The sequence below is a fragment of the Cheilinus undulatus genome, linkage group 7 (genome assembly GCF_018320785.1).
Source record: "Cheilinus undulatus linkage group 7, ASM1832078v1, whole genome shotgun sequence".
In the NCBI taxonomy this organism is placed as follows: Eukaryota; Metazoa; Chordata; class Actinopteri; order Labriformes; family Labridae; genus Cheilinus; species Cheilinus undulatus.
Window position 1 is genome coordinate 25,366,886 of NC_054871.1, and position 26,989 is coordinate 25,393,874.

Genomic DNA, 26,989 nt, shown 5'->3' on the forward strand with positions numbered 1-26,989 from the left:
GAGGTATGCAACAAAGCTACACTTTTTAAAATTAAAGTTATGTCGGAACAGTGAATTGTTACTGTCTTTTTGGTGTATTATGGCTTGTTTTTTTCATAAATAGTTAAATTCACTGCATTTTTCAAAATTAATTCATAACGACAAAGCAGATATTGATGTCATCACCCCAGTATTGATTAATATTCAGTTTTAAACTTAAACGTCCTTCAATATGGATTTATAGTGTGCACTAAGGGTTACTAGAGAGTGTGGTCGTAGAAACTCTCATGACCTATATTTTATAGCAGGTTTTTCTTTGTTTTTGAGACTTAATAATTTTCTCCTGTGATAAGGGACCTGTGATCGCACTAAAACATTCCTCTTTTTTAACATTGTATTTGTGTGTATTTTAAATATTTTCATTGTCCAACTAAAATTTATTCTGTCACTTACTAACAAAGACAGACTAAATATGTATAGAAATAATGAATTTTAGGCTGTTTACACATTGTTCATACAATAAGAAAAGTAAACTTTCTTCAACTGAAACCTCTTTTAAAGGTGACTCAGCTGTCTGGAGTTCATCATGTAGGCCGAGGACTGGTTTATTTTTATCCTTGCACTGTTGAAGCTCGTATGTCACTCTGGGCCACTTAAAGGTTTATCACAGAGCTTCATAGGGGCTGCACTGATTGCAGATTTAGGTTAGATTTGTAAGGATATACATGATGTATTTTGTTCCTGGAAGAAGGCAGTTGAAAGTGTAGATGTTTGGTTTGTCTGTTAGAAACATGAAACCCCTTCAATGACTATTGTTGGGTCTAAATTTTGCATTTAAAAGTCCTGATGCTTGCTTCACTAGCGTTTGAATAAACATCATTTATTCGTTATTGTTTTTGATACATCCTGTAAACTTGAGATGATATTTGATTGCTTTGGCCCACATGCACTCACAGTACATTCAAGAGGAATGGGTTACTGTGTTGTCAAACAGAAGCACTTGCATGCCACTAAATCAGAGATGTAGTATTTTGTTGTTTTTATATTTTTCTTGGCACATTTTTTTATATAAAACAACAGCAATAGTTAAACTGATTCAGAGAATCACTTCTAAAATAGTAGATAGACCATATTTATACTATTTTGAGACATTTATAGCAAAAACCATGTAAAATTGCACTGCTGATTCCCAGTAGAAACCAGGCTTTTCAGCACCAGACATGTTCTCGATAGAAGTGTTATTTTATTTCTCTGCGAGTGTGCTGGAGCAGATTCCTGGCTATTTGACAAGAGCTGAGAAAAAGAGATCCTTCTTGAAAATGTGCTTTCTGAATCATTGGCACTGGTTTCTTACCAGCATTTCCACTGTGAATGTGTTACATCTCTGAAACCAGTGCTTTTAGTGTGAAACAAAGTACATGATACATTTCTCAACATTTCCCTTTCTTGGAGGTTACACTTCTTTCATGCTAGCAAAATGCCTATACTAAAAGATTATCAACATCCTATATTTGCTTAGAAATAATAAAGAGCTATTGTTTTTCTATTGAGCTATATTTCTTTCTGTTAATGTCAATAGAAAAGGATAGTAAGAAGGAGCAAGGTAAGTAGTTGAACACTTTCAGCTTCTGCCAAATCAGACAGACTAAACATTGAGAATATCTAGTATAAAACATAGTGGAGGAAACTTTATGTACTTTTATGTTCACTTTCAGCATCCCCATTTAAGTTGCATTGATTAAAGGTGTCAAAGTCTTTGATTAACTAAATATTTTTGATACCACAGAGTGGTACTGTAAAGTAATGAGCCTTAAAACCCGTAAAGATACTCTCATTTTTTGGTAAAAGACAGGGATTTTGCTTGTGTGTTTGGACAGTTAAATAGAAGAAATTACTCAATATTCAGTGCCTGGGACTTGTTGCCCTAGTATTGAAACAGGTATCTGTATCATGTGATTATTACAAATATAATTTCTATGTTAAAATTCTGGTATCATAACAACTGTCATATTATATGGTTATTGACTGTGCTGTTGTTCTGGTCTGCAGGAGTCAGAGGGAGGTCTGTATGTGTGTATGAACACATTCCTGGGATTTGGACGAGAACATGTGGAGAGACATTATCGCAAAACAGGGCAGAGTGTTTACATGCACCTCAAGCGACATGTCAAGGAGGTAAGGTTGCACTTCATCAGAGTTTTTATCATGTTTTTCTATAACGGCACCACAGTATACATGTCTCTTTTTGAAATACATCTGTGATGATAATTTTCAATAAAAGGCAAAAAGAGAAACATTAATATGATGGCATAAATGTTAGTGTAGAGAATTTCAATTACTACCATGAATTAGCACTTGGTGTGTAAATTTATTGTCAAACTGATCTTAACATACTGTTGGCAGCTTCACGCAGATCTCAACTCCATCCAACCAGGCAAATAAAAATGAAAAACGGATTCATACTTAAGTAGTTTTTCACAAAATAGTAATGCAATCTGAGGACCTTATGCCACATAATTTGTAAAAATACTTTTGTGAAATTGGAAATGAAAACCTCTCTTTTTTGTTTAACTAGACCTAAAACTAGGGCTTTCCAAAGATGAACATTTTTTTCTCCCGATTAATTGCAGAATTTCTGTAGTTAATCATGATTAATCACACCATGTTTATTGCATTTTGAAATTCCAGTATTTTGCATTTTAAACTATTCTCATGTCATTTTGGATTTTCCCATAGTCTTCAACTAAGGGTAATTGATTTTCTGGTTGTATACAGATGTTATTTTAGAGGGAGATCAAAAATGACATGACATTAACCACATAAAAGAAACTTATTATGTATTGAAAATAAAATAAGACATCGTTAAAAAGGTTCAGATGACTTTGACTTGTCCACTGAGCTGTGTGTGAGTTTTTAAGGTGAAATGAGATATTAAAGAGAAGTGGTGGACTTATTTTACATCGTTGTGACTACAGGGAGACAGCATGCGATTAATCACAATAAAAAATAATTAGTGCATAATAATTAGTTGTGGACCTAAGTTAATCATGATTAACTTGATTAATCTTGACAGCCATATTTTAAACACAATATAATGTGGATTAAAGCAGATGTTAGTTTTTGACAGTACCAATGATCGCTCGTTAGAAGTCTGGTATAAAAATTCATCATGATTTATAAAAATTCGGGACGCTTGATAATGGATTTTTGCTGACATCTGATATGCCAATATTTGCTAATTATTTTCAGCTGATACAAAAATTGATACAGATTTTTAGCTAAATGTAGTTCAGACCTAAAACTTCAGTCCTTAATAGACACTATAATGTTTAAGATTGATGATGAATAAAAAAAGACTTCAGCTGACCAAAGTCTGTTGGTCCAGCCTAAAACTCCACTAACTTATTTGTTCATACTGCCGATATTTACAGATGATACAGGCAGATTTTCGTGGCCAAAATATCATCAGAAGTCTTTATATCTACTAATAAAATAATTCCCTTTATAAGCTAATATTTGCCATTATCAATATCATACAGATGAAATAATGCATCCCTAATAAAACAAGCTTCATATTAGACGAAGACCTAAAAATGTTGTTGTTTTTCGCTGTCAGTCAGGCTAACATTTTAAATGCTACAAAACTATTACTCACATCAGTGGGGTGAATTAGAAGAAGGCTGCTGAATGCTTATAGCATGATGTCATAATTATGTTTTTCTGTGACTGAATTAGCAAAATTTGTCTTGGCCTTGCTATTGGACTCTCTACTGTGACCTTCAGACCGAGTACTACTGAGTGTTTGTGTCTAACACTGGATATGTTTTCAGCTCTGTATCTATCTGTACTCCTAAAATAACAACTATAACCTTTTACACACGCCTGTTTGTATCCATATGAATAATGCTTCCGGGTCACCAAGTAATTCCCAATAAAGTTTCCTAGAGAGAGCTTTCATTAAAAAAAAAAAAAATAACTTTGTGGTTTACTCATTTTGGATGTCCATGTTTTTGATTAGAAGTCTCGAGGCACTCTGATGATATCTGTAAGATTTTTTTTGATAAATCATGGATATGCAGATTATGTTTATTTTCCAGTGAGACCAAGATACATAATGATGGGGTTGTAGCAATATCTTGTACAGTGTTGGGAGTAACGTGTTACTAAGTAACGTTACTTTGAGTTGTTAAACCACTGCTTATAAGACAAAATAAGTGCAATGCATTTCACCTAAACATGAAAAACTGTTAAATTCAATTAAGTGCAGTTTCCAAACTTAACTGGCACTCTAGCATATTGTCATACTGTAACAACTTTATTATAATCTGATATCCACTTGTTAAAATTGTTATTTTATTTGCCATATCCACTAGTTTGCACATTTTAAAAGTAAAGATTTAAAAAATGAAGATTTAGAAAGTAAATTGTTCCTGTCATATTAAAGTTTAGGAAATGGGATCCAAAATTCAAGCAGTTGCAATAAAAATTGCTAAATTTCAAACAGCACAATGTCTTGATATTTACAGAAGTACAAAGAAAAATTATTCTATGTACAGCAATCCATGACAGCAACTCAGAAATCTATTATAACATATTAAGTCTGAGTCAAAGGCTGGTCACACAATACACAATTTTAAGCCCATTTGACGCCAGATTTGTCTCCCCGATGATCGTTAGGGTGTACCACAAGTGGAGGCTTGTCGCAAACAATTATTTATCTGAATAATCACCAAGTTTGTTGTGTAAACACAATTATTTTACTGCTCCAAATCACGTTTTAGCCCCCCAGACCCCAATCCTTCCTATCAAACACGTTTGATATTTACGATTCCAGGTTGTGAGCCTCAGTCAGTGAGAGCGACCAGACTGGGTAGCATCACCAGCTGGATGTTACGTACTTTCACCACTTGCAAACATAACCACAACTGTAGCTTTACTCCAGCCAGGATTTCATCCTCATTCTTTTAGTTGTTTTGGGATTTTTGCCACACTTGTAATGCATGCCAGAACAGCCTGGACAGCGTGCTGAGGATATCAGTAGTCTTCCATGTTAGTTATACTTCTCAATGTCCAATGCAGGAGGCGGCAGTAGCTCATTCTGTTATAAAGTAATAAAAAAGTATGTCTTCTTCTTCCTCTGAAGTCATGTTTGATCATGCGAGAGTCTGTGTAATCTTGTGTTTGGGGAGTCTTCACAGTTAGGTCGTTGGCAGGTCGGCAGGCGTGTTGTCACCAGAGGTCCGATGGTCTTGAAATTGTCCGAATGTCTGTGGTCTCCCAGAGTTAAAAACAAAAATCATTTAAGATTTGTAAATCATTTAGTGTGTGGCCAGCCTAAGGGCTGATACAAATCTGTGTTTCGTTTTGAAGTTTGTGGTGTTGCATTGAATTGCATTGTGTTGTTTTAATTGTTATAAATCAGTTAAAGGTCTATAATTTTGCTCCATCCCTGTGTGTGTTTCAGCAAAATTTACACTGTAACGTGCTTCCAAAGAGAGACCACTTTTACTAAGTCGATGTAAACAACGGAGGCGTTAGTGGCTGCCCTGTTTTTGACTGTCTCTAATTGCCCTAAGATAAGCTCTGCTTTGTAAAGAGCTGCTATTTCCATGCCTGGATCTGAGCACAAACAGCTGCTCACATTCTGCAGGCTCCTGTGTCTGCTGTTCCTTTCCCATGAGTCCCGTCAGTCTCAAGTATGTCAGCATTCTCTGTCTTTCTGTCTGCCGCCGTGTCCTCCTCCCCGCCGAGTGAACAGGAAACAGTCACCTGAACCAGAGAGGATTCATAAGATACCAGACCAGGGCTTTGGGTTGTTTTGAAACCAATAGACCCTTATTTTAGTTGATCCACTGAAAAAGTGTTATTTGAATCCCTCTTTGCAAGGTTTGTGGCAGAATGAAAACATATACCTGACAAAGACGTGTTATTTCACTGAGTTTTCTACCAGTCTGATAATGATGGCTCTACAGGCAAAGGCAGGCCCAAACACATTTGACATACTGTAAATGATATCTGTCCAAGTCTACAAATCATGCATGCAACTGAAGCAGCTTGATGCATCATTTTTTAATTTTGACCCAAGAGGGGGTTTTCCCTTCACTCTGTAACCTGACCTGGCAACTTGAACATGCAGCATCTATTTCTAACAAAATGACAACCATCTGGAGGGCATGAAGGCTTTTCAGCAATTTACAAAGAGATTTATCAAAGGCACTAAAAGATTTTTTTAATGTGGCGAAGGTTCTTTGATCTGATTTAATTTCTTCCTTCCTGTGTCCCACAGAAAGCCACAGGAGCTGCAGGAGGCGCCATCCCAAGGCGAAGGAATGGAAAAGTGTTTTTAGGTAAGTAAGACTTTATGTCAATCAGGCAGCAATGAAAGTTGTAGCCAGTTTTTTTGTGAAGCTGTAAATATTAATAACCAAAAAAAAAAAAATGTGTCACCCCAGAGACCTCCAGAAATAAAATTAGTGTTGAAACAGTAACCAAAAGTCTGTAAAAACACCCTGTTGCTTGCCTCCTTCTCTGCTGTCAATTCATACGGTAAAGGTCCAGAGTCAGGTGGTTCAATTTGAAGGCCCAATTTTCTTTTAAGGCAGTAGTAACAAAAACTGTAAAATATGAATATCAAAATTACAAAAATTGTGTTTATTTCCAATCACATACATTTTTATTACTTAGTATCTTAATTGATGCTGCAATTAATCATAACTTTGTGTCACCTATACCTTGAGGCTCCTTTATTGATTAATAAAAGAAAATGTTTTTCATAAATGATGAATGAAAGACATCAAAAATGATCACGATTAGCTCTATTTTCATTTAATCACAATACCTTTTTTTCATTAATTTGACCTCAAATTGGCTTTAAATTAAGTTGATATTCCTATTCAAATGTTTTTTTAATTTTAATTATTGAGTAAATCTTTTAAAATGTGATGGTCTCGGTGCCAATCAGTTGAGAAAGCCATGCCCTAAAATGTCCGTATTATACCATTCATGACATGACATTTTTGAGTCCTTAAAAGAGAAAGCAGGTGTAGCACTGGATGCATTTTATATGTTTGTTTTTTTTTAATCTATTTGTGTTTTGATGAATAATAAGAAATGTAATTTCAATCTTTTGAAACCACTTACTGAACTAAGAGAGGCCTCTTTGTTATAAGCCAGTGTTATTGTCTGTTACTCTGTTGTGACCCCTGAGCTTCCCCACCAGCCAGCCTTTACCCAAAGCGTCAGATATTTCCCATTATTAGACCCCTCCTCCTCCTGTGCTCCAAATATAGCTCATTTATTTGTATATGTCGGTTGGTAACTGCTCCAAATCAAAGCCTGGTCTGGACCCCCTCCCCCTCTGCAAGTGGGTGGGCGGGTTTGTCGCTGGCCCCTCAGCTGCCACCACCTGTCATCCTCCCTTTAGGCTGACACACATCTACTGCAGCTCTGATGCTGTTGCGAGAGGACCAGGTGTCTCTCTGTTGGCCCAGCAGGGGGGAGGAATTCCTTCCACTCACCCTCCGTTTAATTAATGTTGTTGATTAATAGATTTTTTTTTATCTGTTGGTTTTGATCTGAACATGAGGTCAAAACTTCAGCCAACAGCAACTCTATCTCTCTAATGGAAATACTTCTTAAGATGTCCCTCTTTGGGATGATTGAACCTGCCGCCCATTTTGGATGTTTGATGTAAGTGTAGGCATGTGTGCGTCTGCCGTCATCTCCATACCAGTCCTGTGATTTAATCGAGCCGCTGTGTGCCAACGTCCATGAAAGAAGAGGGCACGGTAACAATGTCAGGGATAACCTGTGATCCTGTTTCTGATGAGTCATTACTCAAGTTTAAGCTGGAGTGGAAAAAGACAACTCTATATGGAGAATGATTTAACACAAGAGGCCCTCACTAAATTTCACTACAAAATAATTTCTAGCTGAAATTGCTTTGATATTATTTTGATTAAAGCTCAGATGATTAGTTTGATCTATTAAAAGAACAACAGAAAGTATTAGAAATGCAGGAAATGTTCTGGTTTCTACCTCTTCAATGTCTCATATTACTTTATCAGATATTTGGTTCATTAACCTTTCCATAGGCAATTTTTGCCATTTTGTCATTACTTTTATTTTGACAATATAAACCTCTCAGAAGAGGTTTACCATGCTCATGCTCTCTCACACCCACACCCACACACACAGTGCTAAGCATAAATGAGTACATCCTAACAGATTTGTCAGAAAACCTTTAGTTTCCTTACAGAATCAACATTTTCTCTGGGATACTGTACCACAAAATACTCTCACAAGTGTGGGCCATTATTTGCAAGCAAGATTTGAATAGCACACACAAGAAGTAATGTTCCTAACAATACCATTCAAGACCATGTTGCAAAAATGAGTACACCCCAATGAATGTCTTAGGAGCAATGCTGAATTTTAGACCACAAAATTCTAATTAACAAGAATCCAACCACAGGTGAGTCTAATGATTCATTATTAGGTGTCCAGCACACAATTGACTGTAAAAGGGCGTTATTTAACAAAGAAAACCCTTTCCCATTTCATGCTGTCAGCAATGGGACCACATAGAAGAGAAATGTCACAAGACCTGGGTAAGAAAATAATTTCTTTACACCAGAAAGGTGAAGGCTACAAAAAGATAAGCAAAACTTTACTTATCAGTAAGAATACTGTAACAAAAGTGATACAAAAATTTAAAAAAAGATGGTACTGCAACCATCTCATTCACACATCCAGGCCGCCCATGGAAGTTAAAGCCTCGACAGGAGCGTCTTCTGATTAGAAGGGCTGAAGAAAATCGATATGCAAGTTCACTGCAGTTAGCTAAAGGAGTAGAAAGCCAAACTGGGGTGACTGTTTCCCGTGACACAATACAGCGTACACTGCAGAGGAATGGCATGCATGGGTGTCATCCACGAAGAAGGCCTCTCCTAAAGCCCATGCACAAAAAAGTCCACCTAGGATTTGCCAGGGCCCATGTTGAAAAAGATAAAGACTACTGGGACTCTACACTCTGGAGTGACGAGACCAAGATAAATGCTTTTGGAACTGATGGCTTCAAAACTGTATGGCATCGCAAAGGTGAGGAGTACAAAGAAAAATGCATTGTGCCTACAGTGAAACATGGTGGTGGCAGTATCCTTATGTGTTGCTGCATGAGTGCTGCTGGTGTGGGGAGCTGCATTTCATTGATGGTATCATGAATTCACAGATGTACTGCTCTATGCTGAAGGGTCGTCATGCAATTTTCCTACATAATAATCCAACAACACATCTAAGGCTGCTGTTGCATTTCTGAAGAAGAACAGGGAGAAAGTGATTCAGTGGCCAAGTATGTCTCCTGATCTGAACCCAGTCGAACACCTATGGGGAATTCTGAAGAGGCAAGTTGAGCATCACTCTCCATCCAGCATCCAGGCTCTAAAGAGTTCATTCTTGAAGAATGGAAAAAGATAGGTGTTGCAACATGTCACAAACGTGTTCATTCCATGCCTAGAAGACTTGGTGCTGTCTTAAAAATCATGGCAGTCATACAAAATACTAGATGTAGTCATTTTTGTTGTGAGGTGTATTCATTTTTGCATCAATTATCTAAGTAAAACTGAAGATTTTTGATCTAAGTTGTATTATTACCCTTACTTTCATGTGAGTTAAACAAATGTTCAATAAAACTCAGTTTTGTCAGAATTCTGAAAGTTGCTCCTGTGGTCATTGAGATATTGAGTAAAATGTAACTTTTCAAAGGGGGTGTACTCATTTATGCTGAGCACTGTGTGTGTGTGTGTATATATATATATATATATATATATATATATATATATATATGTATATATATATATGTATATGTATGTATAGTGCTTAACAAATTTATTAGACCACCCTAACTAAAGTAAGGTTTATGCCACAGCTGCCCTAAATTAACAGCATTGGTAATTACCAAAATCATTTTTTATGTTTCTGCAATGGTTAATACATCAATATGTAGAAGCTCTTTAACCAAAATGAAATTTTTAATGCTGAAATATAATTATTATTGTTATTCATGAATTTTCAAATTTACTGATTTACAAAAAAACTGAAAAAATAGTAAAGCACATAATTATTTCTTGATTAATATTTCAAATTATAGTTATTTACTTGCATTCCTGAACAGAAAAATTAGTCTTAGTGCTTGAATGTTATGCTTGATTAATTTCTGACTTCTCAGAGAAGCCCAGTAAGCCGGCTCAAATTTGGGTGAATTCAGTTTGAAATTTTGAGAGCTCACTGAAAATGAAGGAGTCCGCATTAAAGCACTTCATGATGCTGGATGGTCTCTGAGACAAATGTGACAGGTGGTCTAATAAATTTGTCAAGCACTGTGTGTGTGTGTGTGTGTGTGTGTATATATATATATATATATATATATATATATATATATATATATATATATATATATATATATATATATATATATAACATGGACTGTCTATTAGTGCCAGTCCTGTAAATGTGGAACACTGTATCCTATGTATAAAATTAATTTACTCATGAAATTCAAATGATTATTTTGGCTGTTTAAATAGACCTATTGACATTAAAAAAAATATGAAAGAGAGCTTAAAACTCACACTTTCCTCATGTGATTGCCATGCAAATATTTTTTCACGCTATCATGTGACAGTAATTGTCCGTGAAGACGTCATGTTGGTGTTAAAGTAAACCTCTAAGGTTTAATTGCTCAAACAATAAAAATGTAGCATTCAAACTGATAAATTTTCAGAAGCACCCCAATTTTTCAATGAGCAGGTCATAAACCAAAACAATGAAAACTAGGGATGTATAAGTAAGAAAAAGCAGAAAAGTTGCTGAAACCAGATGATTTTGTTTGGATTGAAAAAAATAACTGATCTGTAAAAATCAGTCATTAAAATAATTTTCTCTTTGTTGATAATGAAGTACTAGTTTAGCTTTACGGTGAAAATGTTTTTGGAGACTAGGTCAGATAAAATGCCTGCATATATTTTTCTCCATTTTCTTTAATTTTAGACGAAACAATTAGTCAAAAAAATACAGGTCAGATTAATCGATAAGGAAACTAATAGTAAATTATAACCTTTTTCTTGTTGGTGAAGTTATATTATAATGTAAGTAATGAAACAAAGCTCAAGCTACAAAGGCTAAGTCATACACTCTAGTAAACGCTGACTAATAGAAGTGTGCTGACTAAATATATTTATGCATAAATTGTTTCTGAGTCATCAGCATTATATGAAGTCATTCTGTCTCTGTTCATGCCAATGAGGGTTTTGTTCAAGTATTACTTAGTGTGTTGAAGACATAGAATAAGAGTCATACAATAAAAATAAACAAGAATAAAGAGGACCGTGACCCGTTATGTCCATCGGTAATATGTTTAACAGCTGTTTGAACAGCAGCTGACTGGATGTTTACTTCCCACCCTGTAGATTTAGAGCTAAACCGTGATTTTAACGGCGAGGACTATGAATACGAAGACGAGGCCAAGCTCATCATTTTTCCAGACCACTTCGAGATCCCCTTACCAAATATCGAGGAGTTGCCTGCTCTGGTCAGTGAGTCGGTGCTGCATGAGCTCTGTCTGTTTGCTTGCTTGTGGTCAGAGCATGCACTCAGTGGTTCCCTTTACAGTAAACAGACAGGAAGGTTTAGCATCACCCAATCCTAACAGAACCGTAAGAATATGAACTTTGAGCATGATTTGATCACAGGCTACTCTTCAACAATTAAAAGACTGGCGAACCACTGGATGCAGATAACACTACAGAGCTTTTATCATTTCTTCTTTGTGAGTCACTGCTTGCATGGAGTTTATATTTAACTTTTTTTTAAATTGTGGTTTGGTTTTGTTTTCAGAGTGATATGAGCTCCTACTATGAATTGGTCTTGGTTTGATGTTGCAGCATCTGTGATTGATTATTCAAATTATTTTATGCATGCATACATTTATCTGTAAAACACCTGGTGAAATTCTCTCTTGTTTGAAATTACTGTGCATATTTTGTTTCTGCATTGATGTTGCAATCCTCCTGGGCTTGACAGTTTGCTCCATGTGACACAGCTTCACTTTCTCGTCTGTAGCTTGCATGGCCATCTTTGCTCTTCTATTTGCATGCTTTGATTAATTTTACTGAAGGATGATGGGAGTTTGACGATACAGAAGGAAATATAAAATCTTACAGCATGCTTATAAAAAGTTTTCTTCCCCTTGGATCTTTCACCCTTTTACTGATTTTATAAATCAGTAATGGTCAATATAATTTGGCTTTTTTGAAAACAAACAAAAAAACAAAAAAAAATTACATAAAAACTGTCAAAATCAAAACAGATTTCTACAAAGCAGAATTAGTCGAATAAAATTAAGTAATGAAAAATAAGTGATTGCATAAATATTAACCCTCTTTAAAGTGACTGACCTAATTCAACAGAGGTCCAGCCAATTGGTGCTAGTAGTCTCACAATAAGTGAAATGGGGATCACCTGAGTCTGGTGAATATGTCTCAAGTGATTGTAGTATAAAGACCCCTGTGTCTTTTAGCATTCTTGGCTACCATTACACCATGAAGACAAAGGAACACTTCAAGCAACTCAGAGAAAAAGTTGTTGGAAATATACAGTGCTTAACAAATCTATTAGACCACCTTTCATATTTGTTTCAAAGACCATCCAGCATCATGAAGTGCTTTAATGTGGACTCTTTCGTTTTCAGTGAGCTCTCCACGTTTCACCATTTTGAACAGGAATGAGGGATTTCAAACTGAATTTGCCCAAATTTGAGAAAATGACCTGAAGCATAAAGTGAAAGCTACACAGAAATAGTTTAAAGCAGTGGTTCTCAACCTGGGGGGGACCCCTGTTGGCCTGCGAGCATCAGCTTGGGGGTCCGCAAATTAATTCAAAGCAAATTATTAAAGTAATGCCATGTCATTAAAAAGCAAATAAATACATATAGGGACCACAGTGCACATAAAACAACCACACTAAACCAGTGACTCCAACATCAGTCAGCTTTGGGCCAGTAAAAACCCAGATATGATTGTGACATACTACATAAATCTATCACTCGTCACGCATCAGACTCTTTGCTCAGGATGCTTTTGGAGTGCAGGTCCAGCTAGCAACAATGGATAAATATTTAAGCGCGTCCACTTTATCAAGTGATGCTTGGCCCAAACTAGCTAAACTGAAAAAATATGATAACAGCTATCTGGGGTTTTGTTTTATTGAGAACAGCGACGAAAGACCGACATGTGTTGTGTCTTCATGTGTTTGCAAATGAAACCATGAAGCTAAAGTGTCATCTGATAACAAAGCAGAGTTTAAGGACAAAACAAAGATGTTTTTCTGATGACATGAGGAATACATCTTCCAGAAAATACATCATCTAGGAGTACAAATGGGAGTGAACACGTTTCATCAGCGTTAGGGTTATGTGGGGGTTCTTGGAAATCTTTCTGCCCTGTAAGGGGTCCTTAGCCCTGAAAAGTTTGAGAACCCCTGGTTTAAAGACAACGAGGTAAAATTTCTGAAGTGGCTGGGTCAAAGCCTAGACCTTAATCCAATAGAGAATGTGTGGCTGAACTTGAAAAAGCTGTTCATGTCTGATCCCCATGCATCCTGATAGAGCTTGAGCAGTTTTGCAAAGAAGAATCGAGAAAAATTGCAGTGTTCAGATGTGCAAGCCTGATTGTGATTGCAGCCAAAGGTGCTACTAAACACTGCCTTGAAGTGGGTATCTAAGCAGGCACTTATTTTACATTAGGCTACATATTTTTATTTAATTGACATTGCTATGTAGAAATCTGTTTTTGCTTTGACATTAAAGAGGGTTTTGTTTGTAAAAAAATGTCTATTTATCTTGAGCATGATTGATTTTTAAAATCAATAAAAGGGTCAAATATCCAAGGAGATAAATACTACTTTATAGGCACTGTATATCTTATATCTAAAAGTGCATTTTTAATAACTGAGAGTCACTTCATCCCTTAAAAAGGCTGATCTATTTCATCATGAACTCAGTCACAACCATTGTATTGATAATAATATGGTAACTAGTATCACAACTATGGTCACTGCTGTTTCCTTTGGTGTTAAGGTGACCATAGCCTGTGACGCAGTACTAAACGCACCGTCAGCCTATAAAAAACAGGAGCCTGAATCCTGGGAGGAGGAGATCCAGGTATCCAGACATGCCAGGAGCCTCAGACAGCTGGATAATGGGGTTCGGATCCCACCCAGGTATGACAGAAACCAGTGATCACTGCTGCATCACTACATCATTCATACACTTAGGAGCAACAATTGTAACTGTGCAGCCATTTTTATGGCTTAGTCTGGTGAATTTTGATGAAACAAGCCACTTTAATAACAGCTTTGTCTCAGGTTTACAGACATCATAAAAGGTGTCTTGCTGTTTACAGTAAAAACAGAACAGTCAGCGCACAATTTCCTTTAACATCTTTTGATATGTACAGACTAGTAACCAAAGGACATTTTTCATGTTGTATGTTCCTTCTTACTGCAAGTCTTTTGATTTTTATACCTGACGAGTTTGTGTTGTTGTAGTGTTTTCCTTTTACTACTGATTTTTGCAGACTAAACAAAGTCTGGTCAGTTTTGTACCTGCTTTTTAAACTGCTGTGCAACTTCTCAATTATTTATTGTATCATTGCTCCACAGCTTGACTCAAAAACAAAACACCACAGTAAAATAAATATTTTTTTTTCTGCTCACAGTGGCTGGAAGTGTCAGAAGTGTGAGATGAGAGAGAACCTTTGGCTGAACCTGACAGATGGAGCGGTGCTCTGTGGGAAGTGGTTCTTTGATGGGAGCGGAGGAAACGGACACGCTCTGGAGCACTACAGAGAGACCAACTACCCACTGGCTGTTAAACTAGACACTATCAAACCAGACGGAGCAGGTCGGACTTATATAACATAATTTAACCAAGTCTAGTTACATTATAATACAAGTGATAGACGCCATTTAAATAGCTTCAGTTTCCCTATCAGAGAAAATATTTTCTCAAAATATCTTTTATATTTTGTAATATTATATTTGCATGTTATTTAATTGTTCAAAAATGTATGCTGCATTTGTTTTATTTTTAGAATGTGCCGCGGGCCAATAAAAAAACGGGCCGTGGGCCATAGTTTGGACACCCCTGACTTAGATGGTCTTTATCCAACCTCTCTCTACCACCTACTATTCAATTTTAATCAGTCTTTTTTTTAGTGTATGCTTGTGGCTTATATAATGATAAATATCATTATTTTGTGTTTATAACCACAAAAACTCCTCAATCCCTTGACATTCCATTTGTAGCAAATTAAACCATATAATTCAGCTCTGTCTGGTGTACCTAGAAATCTCAACATGCCTTACATTTTTGACCATTTGCTGCACAAAATATGGTGTTAATTGTTCTCAGCTCAGGTCCTAAAAGGCTTAAACTTGATTCTTAAAGGTGCGCAGGAATCCTGTTAAATTTGCAATATAAAAATTAAAATGTGAGGCTAAAATTTATATTTAGTGGTTGTATGATTTAAATCTGACCTGTATGATTGTTTGTTATCAGATGTCTACTCATTTGAGGAGGAGGAGGCTGTGCTGGACCCTCACATATCAGAACATTTGTCACACTTTGGAATAGACATGCTACAGATGCACAAAAGAGTGAGTGTTTTTTTTTTTTTTTTTTAAATTTGACCATACAAAACTAAACAAACTCAAACATTTGCGGCACCTGAACTCTCTCTCTCCCCCTTCAGACAGAAAATGGTCACCACACAGACAATAACTCCCGGTCACGGCCCAGTGAGTGGGAGGTAATCCAGGAGTCGGGCATGAAGCTGAAAGCAGTGTTTGGTCCTGGTTACACGGGCATAAAAAACCTGGGAAACAGCAGCTACCTCAGCACAGTGATGCAGGTCCTCTTCAGCATCCCAGACTTCCAGAGGATGTGAGTACACTAAAAATCACTGGCATATCTCCATTTTTCATCATTTTATTTTTTTTTCATAAATCAGTGCTATTGCTCACCCTTAACATCTGTCAGTGGGTTTGAACCAATTCAAAGCTATAAAAAGCATTATAAAGATGCTGACTTTGATCTTTCTGTGTGAGATGGATTGAAGCATTCTGTGTTTTTTTAATTCCCTAAGAAGTGCCTATTTTGGAGATACAAGGTTTTGGTCTAAAACCAGTGAAATACAGATTTATCACTTAGCCCTGAGTATGTTGTAATGGTTATTTATGTCATTCAATTTTTTTTACACGAGCAACCAAAATATTTCCCATGTAGGTCTCTAATTAATAAGAAGCAGTTATGTTTCCAGCAGCCTTGTGTTTGTTTTTTTTTTTTCCATGTGCTCCATCTGAGGCGAGTGTGTATTTTGATCTTTAGGTATGTGGGAAATCTTCAGAGGATATTTGACTATTCACCTCTAGACCCCAGCCAGGACTTCGCCACACAAATGTAAGTGACTCAAGTGTTACATAACGCAGTTTGAGAAAAAACAAGTGGCAGTGTCTCCATCTGCTGCTGTCTCTTTGGCTCAGGTTTTGTTGTTTTTTCTACGTACTTTGAATTTTTATCTGTTTGTCTTTTGTTATTGCTTTCTAACACTACGTTAAAAAAACGGTCAAATCATTTCATTCACCCACTCATTCAGGCAAAAGTTGGTAGATTTTACAGTGTGAGGCAGGGTGTTGCAAGAGGCTAGTGATGCTGCTGAAAGGTAAGAAGAGCTTATGCAAGGCAGGCGATAAATATCAGTGGTGTGTAGCAATCAACAAGTCATATTCTGAATTACATTACCAGATCAACATGTGTACATACACTTTTCATATTTGAGTAATTCAGAAAGAAAATCCGTGTCTAACAGAGAGCACAAATGTTGAGCCGGTATGTTACATAAGATAAGAATTATCCTGATTATTACATCACAATATATCCTGCACTGATACAGATGAGTCTTCTGTGCCTCAAATGATAGTACTGAAAGAGTTTCTGCAAAATTATTTTCACGTAGAATAATTATTATTTTAAGTATTGATTTTGATTTTTTTACTAGACTATTTGGTAAACAAAAGCCTTTTTGGCACATGCAGCACAGGTTTTTTTTTCTCGAAAATTTCAAAGTAACCTACCTATAAAATATCCTGATTGACTTTTTCACTGTCGGTAGTTTTAATGAAGTTTCCTTGCCAGTAAATGGAGGTTGTGAGAAGTAAAAAAATACTGAGAGATAGTCATTTGGGGGTTGGGCTGAAAAAACACTATTTGCATTCTGGTTGAATTCAGGAAATTTTCAGGAGTTTTGTATAAATGAGAATAGGGCTATAGATTTGTTTAAATGATGATGAACCTTATCAATTTTACAGATTTATACCAGCCTTGTTTGCTATATTTCATTATTTTGTATGAGCATTATGATGCTTTCTCTGTATTGTAAACATAGCAGCTAAAAAGGTTATGAATTGAAGATTTTAATGTGATTTTTTCCACAATGACTTTTTTATTATATCCTTTGTTACATAGTCTGATTATAATATGATAAGGTTTAATTATAAGCCCTTACTGGTCTGAAATGAGTTAGTCTACCCCCTAAAGTTAATGTTGCCCAGACGATTTATCACAGCGTTTTCCTACTTTAAATACATAAACTGTCTGCGTTTTTTAAGAAGGAGCAAAGATTATTGTATTTAAAGGCTCTACACTTAAGGTCATGTAAAGTAATTACAAGGATGTGAGGAATTAAAGAGATTTGGGAAAACAGAGGAGAGATGAGTAATATATTTCTGAAATGTGTGTTACCATGGTAACAGGGCTTTGGCTTTATTAAATTGAAGAGTCAAGGTTAACAAGGTAGCTGCTTCTTCAAGTAGAAATATTGTCTGAATGTTTTGCAAAGTTTTAAAATGACGAGTGAAGACAGATGTGCTCTAAGTCTGTCTAAGTGTTAGACATTCAGGAAACCTCACTAAAGAGACAGAAAGTTGAATATTTATGCCTTTGTTTCTGTCCGACAGGGCTAAACTGGGACACGGACTGCTCTCAGGCCAGTACTCCAAACCACCCATGAAATCTGAGCTCATTGAACAGGTGATGAAAGAAGAACACAAGGTATTAAACTGGGTATGTCCAGCTCCAAACCAGGGTCCATAATAGCCACCAGCATGTCGATACTGAGTGTTAGTAAAAATGAAACACTTTCATTGTAACACTGAACAGTTCAAGCTGTCAACATCAAGGATTAGCTTTTGATTTTGATGTTTTTACTTTTAACAATTTGTTACCTTTTTTTGTTGTAAACTATACCTGTTTTTATTTGCACACGGATGCAGATATGTTGAGCGAAAAATCATGAAAAAGTCATTTTTAAAGATACTGTAAAGTTTTCTTGTGCTGTGACTTTTACTTTGGTCCCAAAATAGATGTTTGGGAGCTGTCCCAAATGTGCAGCTCAAATAGTTTATGAGCACAGCTCCAGGGGACGCTCTTATTCTGTGGCTTGCATTTAATTCCCCATATCACAGCGTGATTCGAGCTGTGATAAATGATTGTCTTCTGCTGCCTGCATCCCTCGGCTACCATATATTCTTTGAACAGTTTAAATGTTATTTGTTAGTGGGTTTGGCCTTACCTATAGTAATTTAAATGGCTATAAAATTCAGCCTTTTCATCTACATGGTACAGAGCTTATGAGAAACTGAGAAGAGATGAAAACCATTAAGGCCTAATGGGAACCATTACAAGCTCTCTAAGCTGTGGGCTTTTTCTAAGCTGATCCAGCCACAGTAATTGATGGGTCATAGCTGTGATCCTACACTTCCTACATGTGATGGTGAAGTCAGGTTTGGATACATGTTGACAGCTGAAGAGATCAGGGGGATGGGTCTGAGCTTGCTTGTTCTGGTCAGTTTGTACTAAAGAGATCTTGTCCACTAAAATAAGTTAGTCTCCTTAAAAGATTTATCGCTTTGGAAGAAATGTAAAGTCAGAGTTGTTTTCTGTGGTGGATATAAAGCAGGCTAACATGACAGGAGTATATCTAAGCATAACAAAGACTAGTGATAGCTTCATACTGGCAGACACACCCAGTAAAGGGCCATTTTTTTAATAACTGTTCAACCTAATCAAGCAAGAACAGCCCAACCTAAAAACAGAGCAAGGCCAGATGATTCACACTAACTAGCTAGCTTAAACTGACTCAATCCTTTATGATAGGCATAGGGACTGCATCTATCCTCTTTTAAGTAGCTAGTTATGTATAATGTACAGTAACCCTCTGGCAAGGTTTTTCCTTACTTTTTCCTTAACATACTTTTACACGCTGCTGATGTAAATGCTGTAGGAATAGGCCTTAGGATTGCTTTAGAGTTCAGTATTATAGTAAATATTTCACTCTGACCCTCCCCATGTCCACTCCAGTGCTTTAATAAACAGGGGGTTTATTCCAGGGACAATTGTGGATATTGTTTTGATAATAAGTATTTTTGACTGCTTCTTAACCTCTTAATTGTCTCTCGGTTATATGGGTGATGGGTGTTGACTACTGTTATGTTGAGTAGAATGAGGGTTGCCCTGAAAGGATAGTGTTTCTTGTGTGTGGTGACATATACCGCTCAGAGACTTGGAAATGATGTCCATTTTTCTTAACGACCTCTGTCCCATAAAGGACTTTTAGATATACTAGGGATTTGCTTTTTTTCCCTTTTAAATGAAATTGTACCAGGAAGGAAATTTCTTACTTAATTCGTTGCAAAAGTATACATTCATGAACCTGTACAAGATCAGATACCAGCAGGTCAACCAAAGCTTCTTTCAGTATCTGTACTCATACTTCCCTCAGAGGCAGGTGAGTGGTTCAATATTTAGCCTAACTGACGCCAAGTACTCTCATTGCAGCAGCAGCAGAAAGGCATCTCTCCCCGGATGTTGAAGGCCCTGGTGGGCCGGGGACACCCAGAGTTTTCCTCCAACAGACAACAAGATGCACAAGAGTTCCTCATGCACATCATCAACCTGGTAGAGGTGAGCAATGCTAACTCTCGCTGCAATCAACATATTTAAAATGTACAGCAGACTATAATATTAAGTAGCATGTGGCATTAAAACATTGTTAATAAATGCACTATGTTTGTAAGCATTCCACATTCACAGCTAAAGAAGGTTAAAGTTATTTGGATTTTGATAATAACTTTGTACAGTGCTTGGACTGTATGGGCTGTGAAAATATCTTACCTACCTTCTAGAGAAGGTAAGATAAAGAAGATCTGCATGTTGGCATGGTGGGCAGTGAGAGTTAGTATAGTGGGGGTGGCTCTGGGACACCAGAGCTCAATGTTCAGCTCTCCTGAGGTGCTGTGGGATTAACAGAACAAAACCCCTGTGAAGGGAGGCTCCCACTTGATAACCTTGGGGAAGTGTGCTGGCTTCTTGTTGCCAATCAGTCTTCACAGTTGAGTTGTGGGAGCCAATATTATAGGCATGATGGGTTCAGGGATTTCTTCTCTAATCCTTTGAGTAGGGCATGAGTATCTTGTGTTTATTTTAAAGTCTTGATTTTAGTGACATCTTGCCTCTGATATAGCACCACAGCATCAACATTTACTCTCGACCTGCAATCCTGCCTGTGACAAAGTTTCTTAAAAATAGACCTTGACCAAGAGATTTGGTGGCTGATGCACCATGGCCAATGTGGATCAGTAATAGATAAATTGGTATTGGTTTGTGTAATTTTCCTTCATGTGCTGATATAAGAACATATAGTTCAGAGAGCAGTGCTTGGGTTTGTCAAAAAAAGAGGATGGCTATGGAGTCACCCCGAGAGTAACCTTGCAAGCAGATGTATTGGCCAGACTCTATGTCTGTCATCAGGCATATCCATCTTGCAAAGCTCCAATCTGACTTGACCAAGCCCAGTCCGAGAACATACCTGACCAATCAGCGTCATTTTAGGGGAACAAGGCAGTAGCTACGGGTAGGGTTAAGTTGTACCAGAAGCCAATAGCAATGGCTGCTGCCAGTGTAGCATTAAGCTTAGATGTAGCTAGCAGCAGTTTTATCAGAACTGGACCACATTTCTTTATTAAAACAAGATGTTTTTTTCACATCTCCCAAACAGCCTTGGCCTTAGTTATATCCACTAAAATATCCACTGTTTATAAACTATGGCAGTGCCTGTCTGTTGAGCTCAGGTTGCTACCTGAGCAGCTCATCCCTGCTACCTCATTTTGTCTTATTGCTCTGATTGGCCCATAATGAATGCGACAGGCAGAACATCCATCCAATCACCTTCCGAGGGTTTTTTGAAGTCCTGTCCTTCATAAATGCTTTGTATGGGAGATTTCCATGATGAATGTGAAATATATCCATGCAATAAATATATGAAACAGTCTATCTGGCTTGTCAGGTTACCGCCAAAGTAAGATGAACACAAAATCAGTGGATAACTATCAAAAAAGTCTGTTTTCACTTAATCCATCTAGTTGTATTAGTCTTTGAACTTTCCCCCCTTAAATGTTTTTATTTTACTGGTGTCAGACCAAAACCTTGTATCTACAAAATCACCACTTTTTGTATTTTTCAGTTGATTTATCACTGTATGGTCACGTCAGCATTTTTTTGACACTTTTTATTGCTTCAAAATGTGTTCAGACTCACTGACAGATGTAAAGGGTAACAATTTATGAAAAAAAATTTAAACATGAAAAATGGAATGTAGTCATAACCACTAGGCTACCGATGACCAAAATTTAGCATTCTTAATCGAGTTTGTCCAAATGATCTTAGGGCAAAGTACACTTATAACTTAGTTTTTTCAAAACATCTCACAGGTACTTGGAGGTTTCTTGTTTGTCATGGTAATTATTCAGTTTCTGGCAGGTTATCTCTCTTTTTACACAGTAATTAATTACAAAAAAGTGAATGGCTGGGATTTTGATGGGGACAGTTTTGATTACGAATATTTAGTTAAAGTGTCAGAGTGTCCTATTGTATTTGGAAACTTTTATAAACATTACTGAGCAAATTACATTTATGTTACCTTAAACAAAAAAACAGCACTGTGCCAAAACAGTTGATTTGATCTTGACAAAACTTTCTTGAGAAAGGGTTCTGCCTGACCTTTGGCACACATGGACAGTTAGTTGTTTTGGAGGGGAGGGTCTGTTTTTTAAGCATACTGTCTCCTTGGTTGGTCCATATACACGGGAGGCTCTGCCATGTCTTTCTCAACTGGCACGTATAAATAGCTCAGCACTATCTGTTACACAGGAGGCCAGATAATGCCTCCTATTCTGCCTCTACTGTGACATGTGCACAGACACAGACCAAACACTTCCCCCTGATCAACAAACACAGTAAGACAGCTTTCCTGACAAGAATTATTTCATAATGCACTGAAGCCTCAAAGCTTTGCTGCTTGAACTTCCTTTGAGTCCCTTGCTGCCCTACTTGAGTCCACTCCTTGGCCTCTACAGCTGTCTGTAAGCTAGAGACTTATTTAGTTATGCAGACATAGATAACGTGACTAAAACCAAAACCATCAGCAACATTTTCTTCCGTCTGTGTCAGCCTGCACACTTGGCCCGAGTGAAATTATAACTTGTGTATTTCTGTAACGTCTCAGAATAGAAAGGCTGTGCTGCAGAAAGACTGCAGTGCAAACTTGTGTGCTAAGTCACATTGCCATCTTTCATCAGTCTTCAAATAAACCCAATACAAACTTTAATGACCTCTGCTGTTCAGAAGCAGTGAGTTAACACAGAATCACTGAGGGACAATAAATAATGCCTCTGTGATTCTGAAAAGATGTAGCACTCACATAGCAGGGAAGGTTAATTGAGGCGTCTCCTAAATTAAAGAGCTGCATCTACGTACATTATGAATGACTGTATAAAGAGATGTGGGTCAAACAGCAGTTGTGTTGAAGTCATGCCAAGAGGCTGTAATAGACCAGAGCAAAGAATAGCATATAGACGGAGTAGTATTTTGACACTCATACTGTCATATGTCACAGTCTTCACATGTTTATGGTATGTGTGAAAACAGACATACGGTATGTAAATAACTTTAACTGAAATAAAATTGCTTAGATGGAAATTACTGTTTTCACCATTTAAGTTTAAATTCAGTTGTTCCTTTAAATAATTTCTCAAAATAAATTTGTGACAGCCTCAGTTAGATTTAAATGAGATTATCAGGACATTAATGTGGAGTGCCAAACTATATCATTACAGTGTGAGAGATGGATAGGACATTTGACAACATGCCTGCCATGATGATTTCTTCTTGTTAAAATTTTTTTTAAGAAACATTATCACTGGTATTTATGTTATTCATTCAAATAGTCACTGTCAGCCTAATATGTTATAAAGCATCCCCTCCACAATTAAAGTGCTACTTAATTTTATTGTATCTTATTTTAAGTTATTATGGGCTTTTTATACTTTTACCCTTTCGTTAGACCAATCATTTTATTATTTTTTAGTTGTTTAAGTTTGGTGCTGCCCATTATCTGTATTTCTTTTTGAAATAATTTTGTTCAATATGTTAGCTCTTATGTGTAACCATATGTTGTTTGTGCATTGCTGTGTTTACAAATGAGGACAAAATTATTATCCCTCATGAAAATTTCAGTCTTTCCCAAATATTTCCCAAGTGCTGTTAAAAAGATCAGAAAGTTTTTATCATATCTTTTTTAAACATCCTAGTTTTATTTCAGATGATTACACTATTTTACTTTGCACACAGAAACAAAACAAAAAAGACTACCAAAGTCAACGTTACTAGCCCCCCTAATGCTAGTAGTCAGTTGTGTCTCCTTTTTGCTGAATAACAGCCTGCAGCAGACATTTGTTGTAGCTTTGGCTAAGCCATTCACTAGTGTCTTGTCAATTGTTTTGACATCTTTAGGCACATCTCTCATCAATTTTCTTTCCAGAGTCTTTGAAATCTTTTTCCTTCTTCCTCTGCCAGTCTTGTTCTGTCTGTGTGGCTCTCTTTGAATTTCTTGATGATACTTCTCATAACAGTTCTTGACACATGGAAACACTGTGTTAACTTTGTATATCCTGCTTTGATAGCACCAACAATCCTGAACTCATTTATGTTGGTTTTTGCCATGATCCTCTCTTCAGTGACAGCTCAGGCCCTTACTGAAATCTGAATTCTGTGTGTAAATTGCAAGATAGCCCTCATTTAACTTGATTTTAAAAGCTTTTAGTATTGCAAAGTGAAGCTCATCATTGCACAACAGTGGTTTGTTATGAAAAAACAAAACAAAAAGGTCGGTTCTAAAGGGAGCTAATTATTTTGACCCTGGTAGTTTTTGTTTATTTGTGAAATAATTCTATTTCTGTGTGCAAAGTAAAAAAAAAAAAAGTGAGCATTCAAAATAAAACTGGGTTGTTTGGAAAAGCTGTGTTAAAATTCCTTGCTTTGCTTAACAGCACTTAGGAAATACTCAAAAAAAATGTCCCCTAATGGGCCAATAAAGTTACACAATTTAACTGAGTTGAGTTGTAAATGTGCCTTTTCTAATGTCTTGTTTTAGCGAATATTCAAACTCGCCTTTCGTTCACCCTATCTTTACAGAGAAACAGTGCAGGCTCAGAGAATCCAAGTGACGTTTTTCGCTTCCTGGTAGAGGAGCGAATTCAGTGCTGTCAGACCCGGCGGGTTCGTTACACTCAGCGGGTCGACTACTGCATCCAGCTGCCAGCTCCCATTGAAGCAGCCACCAATCGAGGTAAATGAGCTCCCCCACAAGGCATACAATGTTCTGTAGGAAATCACCGCCTGATACAGATCATATTATGCTATGCTCAGGTATCACAAGCCAAGGGTCCTACCTTGAAAGGTCACAGAAGGTCTAGACTTTGAGGAGTGAAACTACAGCATTTGGCTTAATGCAATATAGAACATGAAAAATGATGTGCATCATTTAAAGAACATTTCACATTTGGTAAGATCACATGTAGCATTCCTTGTGACATTGTTGGTAATATTTATTAATTAAATATGAGCTTGGTGAAGAATAAAGACTTTAGTGTCCACTAAGAAGCTCAGCCTGTTATTCCTGATTAGCAGCCATTTTGATCTAAACATAAACTCTAGGTTTGTAAATAAATGTGTGCTGTGTGTGTAAAATTTAAAATTGATTCATGCTCATATTCGTGTTTATTACAGACACTCACTACTTTGAGATGTAGCTCTTAACACTTTTAAACAGACTTTTGATTTTGTCTGTGTTTTAATTCTACCAGAGGAGCTGTTGGCATATGAGGCCAAGCTAAAGGATGCAGAGGAGAACATGCGAGCTCCTCCTGAACCGGTTAGAGCACGGATTCCCTTCACTGCCTGCCTGCAAGCCTTTACAGAGCCCGAGAACGTCCCCGACTTCTGGAGCTCAGCGCTGCAGGCCAAGTCAGCTGGAGTCAAGTAAGCGGAGGGCCCCCTGTTCCCGGGCCTGGAATGACTACACCTTTCACCTTTATTGTTCTTTTTTATCACTTCACATGTTTTGAATTAACCCCCATTTGTAAAAGGAATTGTTGCATTCCTTTCCTTTACATTCCCATTTTGAAAATGGTTATATTCCTCTGCAGAACTTCCCGTTTCGCCTCCTTCCCAGAGTATCTGATTCTGCAGATCAAGAAATTCACTTTTGGGGTCGACTGGGTGCCAAAGAAACTAGGTAACTGTCAGTCACACTTCTCTGAGTCATGAGTTTTAAGATGTCTTTTACCGGCTGCCAAAGCTTGTTCTTCATTGTGGGTATTTGTAGTGCTACAACTGTCCTGCAGAGGGCACCATAGAACTATATGTTAAAAGATGTTAAAGCAGAAGGTGAACATGCTGCCTAAGTGAACTAAGTTACTTTCATGGTTCTGATTAACAAAATGTTTAAATCTTTTATGGTTATGTGGCCTTAAAATAGACAGTTACACAGAAATGTGTTTTAAACCACGAAACTGAGTGTTGTATATGAGGTTTATCTTTTCGCAGTGGCATGATTTGTGGATAAAGTGTCAACAACTCGTTTTAAACTGCATAGGTGTTGCAATTAATTTCTTTTAAAATGATTTTTTCAGTAATTTCATTGCACCAGAGTTTGCAAGTAGCACATTCAATGTCTTCAATCCTCACTAATAATGTCCTAAAGTTTATCTTTTAATGTTTCTCAGATGATGATTTGATGAATACCAGCATTTAAAACTGATTAGTAAATATTCCTTCAGTGCTTCTACCACCATGCATCTCAATGCACCTTCAGTGAAGTAAGATATTTGTCTGTCTATATAGACTTGGCCATAGACGTACCAGACTTCCTGGATCTGAGCCGGATGCGGGCCACGGGGCTGCAGGCGGGTGAGGAGGAGCTTCCTGACCTCATGCCTCCCATCGTGCTCCCTGAAGACACCAGAGGTACACTGCAGGTCCTTTTCATATTTAAGCTGGTTTAAGGTGGAGGTGGCACCGGTGGTTAAATGTGTTTCTGTATTTGGGTTAGTGACATGACATGCACATTTTTTTGTCCAAATCTATTATTTCCTTCTTAGCATACATCATTATTTCTATGAGCCCTCTTTGTTTGGATATATTTCAAGTATATTTGAATAATATAATTCATTTCACATTTTGGCATCTCAAATCCTAAAAATGTCAGGTGCGCAATGGTCCGAGTAAATAAACAGACTGCTGACGTCATGAAAAATGGCATTTTAATTGTGAGGAATAAAAATAAGAATACTTTGGCAGGATTTCACGGTTGAATTCTTTCAAGTTAGTAAATGTCAGTGTGGTGCCATCGTAATCCTGGATATTTTATTTTAAAATAAAGTGATAAAACACATTATTGTAGAATTTATCATCCATTAAACTCCAGCTGACTTCCACAGAAAAAAATGGTTTGTAGATCCTTTTTAAGTAAAGATAAAAACTTTTATTTTCAGTCACAGGTGG

General features: G+C 36.9%; 1 protein-coding gene across 6 annotated transcripts in view; it reads left to right on the top strand.

Annotated features, from left to right (window-relative positions):
* The window catches only part of usp13 (ubiquitin specific peptidase 13), a 42,427-nt gene that overhangs the window by 831 nt on the left and 14,607 nt on the right, over positions 1-26,989 (top strand). Inside the window, exons 2-15 of one of the 6 annotated variants that reach the window (XM_041792268.1) lie at positions 2,029-2,154; positions 6,266-6,326; positions 11,445-11,566; positions 14,111-14,253; positions 14,751-14,935; positions 15,593-15,690; positions 15,786-15,976; positions 16,421-16,492; positions 18,049-18,154; positions 19,931-20,053; positions 24,620-24,773; positions 25,291-25,465; positions 25,633-25,721; positions 26,330-26,452. In XM_041792268.1, coding sequence (XP_041648202.1) covers positions 2,029-2,154; positions 6,266-6,326; positions 11,445-11,566; positions 14,111-14,253; positions 14,751-14,935; positions 15,593-15,690; positions 15,786-15,976; positions 16,421-16,492; positions 18,049-18,154; positions 19,931-20,053; positions 24,620-24,773; positions 25,291-25,465; positions 25,633-25,721; positions 26,330-26,452 — 1,768 coding nt within the window. Of the gene's footprint in view, positions 1-2,028; positions 2,155-6,265; positions 6,327-11,444; positions 11,567-14,110; positions 14,254-14,750; positions 14,936-15,592; positions 15,691-15,785; positions 15,977-16,420; positions 16,493-18,048; positions 18,155-19,927; positions 20,054-24,619; positions 24,774-25,290; positions 25,466-25,632; positions 25,722-26,329; positions 26,453-26,989 lie in introns of all 6 variants that reach the window. The other 5 variants (XM_041792269.1, XM_041792270.1, XM_041792271.1 and 2 more) reach the window with 5 other exon arrangements.